Consider the following 7,368-nt stretch of genomic DNA (forward strand, 5'->3'; position numbering starts at 1 on the left):
CGTGGCATGTCCCTGTGTCTCTCTGCCTCTCCTCACGTGGCATGTCCCTGTGTCTCTCTGCCTCTCCTCACGTGGCATGTCCCTGTGTCTCTGGCCTCTCGCCTCCACCGAGGACCCCATTCCTGGGTGTAGGGCCTCCCCACTCCAGGATGACTTTGTTGGAACTTGATCAGCTGCGGAGACCCAGTTCCCCAGTGAAGACCTATTCATAGCTTCCGGATGAACATGAGTGTAGGAATATGATTCATCCCATTCTCTGCTGAGGGCGGGTTGGTGGGGTGGCCAGCATACATTTCTGTGAGCTCCAAGTGCTGACATCCTATCACAAGACCCGGCTGGGCAGAAGCCAGAAGCCCACCAGAGGTTCCTCCCTGGCGAGAGGTAGCCCCTGGGAGGCACTCCTGCACAATTGTTTTCTGCGCTTGTTTTGCAGGTTCCCAGCCCCATGGGGGGCAGTGACGAGGGGGAAGGAGACACCGACTGAGAGGCCCTGGAGGCTGCCCCTCCAGGACCAGGATGCCTGCCTGACCCTCACAGTGGGGGCAAGGATCTGGGCCACGTGCTCCAGACACATCTGCACTGCCGGCCCACTCTGACACTCAGGGTCCCAGCGTGCCACAGCACTCTGACTCTTGACTCCAGCGCCACCCACCTCTACATAGCGCCTTTGCCGAGTGCCCACCTCTGCAGGAGAGGCCCTATTTTTTTAGAGACGATTTTCTTATTAAAATATGAATTTTATGAACGTGATCCTCCATTGCCAACTCTTCTGCTCAGAAGCTCCCCACACCTGCATGGTAGACGGGGGTGTGGGTGATGGTACGTCCTGAGTACATGACGTCTGGCTGCCTGGGGAGCACGCTGACTACCGAGGACAAGGGAGGTGGCTGTGGCTGAGGCCCGGGCTCTGCCAGCAGGTGGGCCGGCAGGTGGGTGGCTATTGGCTCCGATGAGCAGTCTCAGTCCAAGGGTGGTGCCTGCCCGTGGACAGGCCTGCGCAGCACACACAAGGGGAAACCACCTACAGAGTTGGGGACAGGAAACCCAGGAGGTGGATGCCTCCCTCCTCTCAGTCTGCTTAGTGTTGTGGTTTCTTAAAACAGTTTTATGGGCATTTAATCCACATGTCACACAATTCAGTATTTCAACTGTGACCAGAAGAGTTGTATAATCCTTCCTACAATCAGTTTTAGAAAATTGCCCCCCCAGCTCATGAGTAAATCACTTTTAAATTGTGTGTGTAATCATGAGTTCTAGAGAGTGCTCTCTCCCCTCCCACATACATTGTTAGCTCCCTCCCCTATAAACCCCCTACATCCATTCTTAGCTCTGTGCCCTGACTCCTCCTGTGCTTCGCCAACTGGAAAACCTAACAGAAAAAGGTCAAGTAAGGATAAAATAATACAGAGATAAAAATACAATTAGTGGGTAAGGAAGAAAAGACCACTTCATTCAGAGGCCAGGGGAGAGATTTTGGTCATGGAGCAGGCAAGCAATGCCCAGAAGAATCTCGGGATCTGCCAGCGGCTTAATCGGGCTATGGACTCTGCACATGGGTTTTGGGCTCCCACTGTCCTCCATGGCCTTCTCCAAATTGGGTCTTCGCAATTTAGAGTCTGATACTTTTCCCTTTGTCATATTTGAATTTTGTTATTGTTGTCTTCGGATCACACAAGCTGGTATGCTTCTTTCCATGTGGACTTAGTTGAGTCTTCCCTTAGATGGCTGCTTGTTTGCATATAAGCCTTTGAGACCCCAGATACAAAGCCAGTTGATAGCTGGGAAGCATCTGCTTTCTTTACCACATATGACGGAAACACCCTTATCATCAGTGATCATTGCACGAAGGTGGCTTTCAAGCAGGGTCAGGTTATTGGAACTAACTGTTCTTGGTTTTGGGCTGGAGTTCAGTAGAGGCCCGTAATCCATCTCCTTGCCCCTGGGATATGTATGACTGGTTTATTTTGGTGGCATATTATGACAAATTCAAAACCTCCTAAGACCAACCACTCCCACAACAGCAACAAACGAACTCACAGAGAAGGAGACAAACAAAACAAACTAAAGGCAGGGAAACACAAACCCCTTCAACACAGCAGAGTACCTCATTGTCAGCCATCCCCCTGGGGTATAAGGTGTTGCACTTGTAACATCCGTTTTCTAAGGACCTCACCGTGGACACTGTCGGTGTGAGGAGTCCCTGTGCAAGTACATCGCACCAGGAACCGCACCCGCCGAGCTATTGCTTCTTAAGTTCCATCTCCCATCCAGTTGGGCTGTTTCCCCGCAGCATGGGGGTTGGTGCCAGGGGAAAGTCCCTGGAAGGGTTCTTCCAAGTTCACACCCCTACCCAACAGATCAAAACCTAGCACATCACTGCTGGGGGTGGGCACGGAGGCAGTGGGACATTGAGGTGCTAGAGATATGGTGTTCTGGGTCCCTTTCCACTGGGAACCCACCAATCCAGGGGTTCACCACAAGGTCTAATGACCGCCACTTCCACAAGTCCAGGGCGGCCACTCTGTTTCCATTGCTATTGGCAGACCCCAGTTTAAGGGTGCAGGCACTTTTGAGGCTTGAGTTAGTTCCCTGTCACAACATGGCGGGACCTTAGGTGGGAATGGTGAAGGGTTGTGTCCTTTAGACTTGCCCACTTGAACAAGCATTCTTAGATGGTCATTTTCCTGTCCCCCCACCTTTCGCCTCAGCACCACCTCCTGCTTATGGGAGCCGAGGACTACTTTTCTCTCAGCGAGGCACAAATCAACATTCTATTAGCAAGGGAAGGCGGGAGGGAGGGGCAGACAGGGCTGAGGGGTCGTGAGCTGGAACAGCTGGGATGGGATGTGTAAGACGGGTGTGCACAGCAGGAAGGGGCACATCTTTTCAAGTGGCTGACTGAGGAGAGTAGACGGGAGACCTTTGGTAGGACCAAGGGAGGGAAGCTATGTGGGGCATTTGTACGTGAGAGGCCACTGGTCAAAGCAGCCGAGGGAGGGAGGTTATGTTTTGAGTGTAGAAACCCCACTGGGGGGCATAATTGGGCAGGGTAAGAAGATTGGACTAGACATTTGCTCTGGGCCTTGACGAGCTGGGTGGGTAGTCTACAGGAATGTCCGGGGAGCTTGGTTTTAAGTCTGTTGATTTTACTTGTGATGCCCAAAGTACCCTAAAAATGGCGGGGGTTGCAGGGTGCCCCCTGCGAAAGCTCCGTGTACCACACAGGTCTCTCTTTGTTGCTAACAAGGTAAATGCTTCTCTCTACTAAGTCCTTTATCCCCTCTAACTGCCATATGTACACCCATTTCATTCCTTTGAAAGCTCTCAGCATGTTCAATGTCAGCACAGGTCTTTGTACCTGCATTTTGCCAAGGGGTCAAGTTCTTAACTTCCTATATATGAAGGGTTTTTTTCATATTTGAAGATTTTATTTTTCATTTTCATAAATCATCTTATTGGGGGCTCTTACAGCTCCTATAACAATCCATACATCAATTGTATCAAGCACGTTTGTACATATGTTGCCATCATCATGTTCAAAATATTTCTGTTTGAGCCCTTGGTATCAGCTCCTCTTTTTTCCCTCCCCCACCCTCCCACCCTCATCGGTCCCTGATAAATGATAAATGGTTCTTATTCTCATATCTTACACAGCCCCCTATCTCCCTTCACCCATGTTACTGTTGTTTGTCCCCCTGGGGAGGGGGGTGGATATTACATGTTGGTCATTGTAGTCCATTCCCTGTTTCTCCCCCTTCTCCCCCCACCTTGCCCCTACCCTCATGGTATCGCTACTCCCGTTGCTGTGCCTGAGGGATTTATCTGTCCTGGATTCTGTGTGTCGAGAGCTCTTATCTGTACCAGTGAACATGTTCCGGTCTAGCTGGATTTGTAAGGTAGATCTGGGGCCATGGGGTGGGAGGAGCGTTAAAAGAACTAGAGGAATGTTGTGTGTTCTGTCAGTGCTGTGCTGCACCCTGTCTCGTTCTTTTATTGTGACCCTTCTGTGAGGGGATGTCCAATTATCCACAGATGGCCTTTGGATCTCCACTCTGACCCCTATAATTTTCATTTCTTAGCCTATATTTTGTTGTTTTATTAATAACTTTTTGGTGAAATACCATTCATCTACCATAACATTCATCTTCGATAGCAGTGGTTCGCAACCTTCCTAATGCTGTGACTTTGACCCTTTCAAAAAGCTCCTCATGTTGTGGTGACCCCCAACCATAAAATTGTTTTTGTTGCGACTTCATAGCTGTCATTTTGCTACTGTGATGCGACTCCTGTGAAAAGGTCGTGCAAGCCCCAAAGGGGTCATGACCCACAGGTTGAGAACCAATGTTTTCCAGCATTCAATTTAGTGGTTTTCAGTAGCTGGAGCTTCAAAAGGTTTCTAGAGAACCGGAATTAAGTAAATGGTAATGGCATTTCCCAACAACTTTTTGAAGCCCCCTCGTGTTTCCAAGTTGTGGATTTATCACCACCAATTGCAGAAATTCTCACTAGTCTGAAACAAAATCCTATACTTTGTTGCTCCCTACTTCTTTTCCCTTACCCCCCACTTTCTGGCAACCAGGAATCTGCTTGCTGTTCTGCAGGCTTGCTGCCTGTCATGGGCTTCAGATAAATGGAGTCAAGTAATCTGCCATCTCTGTGGCTGGCCTCTCACTCAGCATCGTGCTTTTGAGATCCATTCAGATTGCAGCATATATCAGAACGTCACTCCTGCTTATGACTAAGTAGAGCTCCACTCGGAGCCCTCCTGGCGCCATGGCTACGAGCTCAGTTTCAAACGGAAAAGTCAGCGTGGTCAGAACCCATCCAGGGGCTTTGTGGGAGAAAAGTCTGGTCATTTGCTTCCATATATATGGCAGCCGGAAAACCATCGGGGAAGTACAACTGTGCCACATGAGGTCATTATGAGTCAGAATCAACTCGACGGCACCTAACAAAACTCCCCCGAGAGGATGGACCACGTCTATTAGTATTCAATACACATGCTCTGTTTACCAGGTAGACTTCCTTGGTAAGTGTGCATGTCTGTGTTGCAGCATCAGTGTGTGTGCTGGTTTGACATCTTGCCAGAAGCCAAGTTTACCCATATTTTGAGTTGATGGATATTTGGGTTTTCCAAGTTTTTGGTTATGAACGCTGCTACGAACATTCATGTACATGTTTTATTTTAAGTTTTAAAATTGTGGATTAGATAGGCATTTATATTTCAGATCATCTATTTTATATTCAATAACTTCAACTATAAACTCCCAATAACTATTTGTCATTTCACAGTGGTAGAACATTTTTGCATGAGCTTATTTGTGTTTGTTTGTTTGTTACAAATATCTTGGCTCCTATTTTTTGCTGTTTGAAATTTCCTCTGGAATACCAAACATATACCTTCATCACACTTATCTGAGCCTGAACTCTGAACTGCCCCAGTTTTCCTCTGGCATAGTGGCTCCACGCTTGGGGCCTTGTTATGGTGAGGGTCATTGAGTCAGTGCTGACTCATAGTCTCAACGTACAACAAAATCCTGTCTGGTTCTCTGTTCTCCTCACAATCATTGCTACGCATGAGCCCATTTTTGGCAGGTGCTATGTCAGTCCACCTCACTGAGAGTCTTCCTCATTTTTTCTGACCTTCTATGTTACCAAGCATGATGTCCCTCCTGAAAGCATGGCCAAAGGACATACGATGAACTCTGGCCACCCCTGCTTCCAGGGAGTATTCTTTTTTTTTTTTTTAATCCTTTTATTAGGGGCTCATACGACTCATCACAATCCATACAATACATCAATTGTGTAAAACACATTTGTACACTCATTGCCCTCGTCATTCTCAAAATATTTGCTCTCCACTTAAGCCCCCGGCATCAGGTCCTCATTTTGCCCCTCCCTCCCCACTCCCCGCTTTCATGAGCCCTTGATAATTTATAAATTATTATTTTGTCATATCTTGCCCTGTCTGACGTCACCCTTCACCCGCTTTTCTGTTGTCCGTCCCCCAGGGAGGAGGTCACATATAGATCCTTGTAATCGGTTCCCTCTTTCCAACCCACTCTCCCTCTACCCTCCCGGTATCGCCACTCACACCACTGGTCCTGAAGGGATCATCCGCCCTGGATTCCCTGTGTTTCCAGTCCCTACCTGTACCAGTGTACATCCAGGGAGTATTCTAGCAGTACTCCTTCCAGGTTCAATTTTGTTCTGGCAGTCCATAGTACACTTAAAATTCCTCACCACCACCACCGTCATGTGAAGACATTAAACCTACTTTGGGCTTCTTTATTCATTGTCCAGTTTGGACATGCATATGAGGCAACTGAAAATACCATGACCATGACCAAGCGAGGGCAAACTTGAGCCCTCAAAATGGCTTTTTAAAATATATACAGATGTTTAATGACCAGAGATGGGGGTTGAGGCAGCGGGATGCCCTCCAGGCAGGCTAGTCCCCCTCCCCTCCCCGGCCCACCCCCAGAACCCCCTTGGCCTGCAGAACCAAGGAGCTGGTGGGCAGCCTGGTTCCTTCCTGATTCCTTCCCACCTCAGCTGGAATCATGTTGAAAGACTGTGGACCAGATGGGTGTGCAGGGGACGGACCGGTAGGTGTGGCCAGAATGCAGGACAGAGCCCTACCAGACAAACGCCACACACGGGCAGTTCCTGTGGGCAGTGACTGAGCAGCAGAACCTGGCACGGACAGCGTCTCCACCCCTCTGCAGCTGGGCAGGGAGCAGGACAGACCAACCCCGGCCCTGCGCGGGTAGTGCTCAGTGAAAGACCCCCAGGTCTCTTTGCTCACCTGCCCCTCACCCCACCCCCGGCTTGGTAGATAGAAACTTAGGGTCTTGCCAGACGAAAATGGCATCTTTTGGAAGTGTGGCAGGTTTGCCCAATGCCGCAGCATGTCATTTGATTTCTTGACTGCTGCGTCTATGGACATTGATTGTGGATCCAACCTCAATCTTCGCCCTGCTTATCATGATGCTCCGTGTTGACGCCTTGCGAGGGTCATTTCTCACCCCTTTTGTGTTTAGGGCTTGCCTCGCCTCGCCTTTCTCCCATTCCAGGGATAGAAAGAAGCTCCGGAGGCCGCAGAGCTTGGCGTTCTGAGGGGGGCGGCATGCCCCGCCCACGCCAGGCATACAGTCGGCGCTCCATCAATGCGTGTGGCAGGAATGGCAGTCGGTGCCGCTTTACGTCTCCTTCATTTCTCTCTTTACTGGGCCCAACCCAGGCCGGTTGGCCGGCGACCCGCCCGGCCGCTCTAGCCCGTCGAAGTCTCGACGCTCCCCACTTCCTCGACGTCTCCCTGGCGGCCGTGGCTTCTGGCGCCCCCGTGCGGCCAGGATCGGCGCGGCC

At 49.9% G+C, this 7,368-nt stretch overlaps 1 protein-coding gene across 2 annotated transcripts in view; it reads left to right on the forward strand.

Moving 5' to 3' along the window:
• PUS1 (pseudouridine synthase 1) overlaps positions 1 to 750 on the forward strand; it is an 8,669-nt gene extending 7,919 nt beyond the window's left edge. For both annotated transcript variants that reach the window (XM_004709625.2, XM_045296825.1), the window contains exon 6: positions 434 to 750. In XM_004709625.2, the coding sequence (XP_004709682.2) occupies positions 434 to 484 (51 nt within the window). In that variant the 3' untranslated portion in view covers positions 485 to 750. The remainder of the gene's footprint in view (positions 1 to 433) is intronic.
• The last annotated feature ends 6,618 nt before the right edge of the window (positions 751 to 7,368 follow it).

This window comes from Echinops telfairi, unplaced genomic scaffold (assembly GCF_000313985.2).
Source record: "Echinops telfairi isolate 266 unplaced genomic scaffold, ASM31398v2 ScPeMD7_7412;HRSCAF=8450, whole genome shotgun sequence".
Classification (NCBI taxonomy): domain Eukaryota; kingdom Metazoa; phylum Chordata; class Mammalia; order Afrosoricida; family Tenrecidae; genus Echinops; species Echinops telfairi.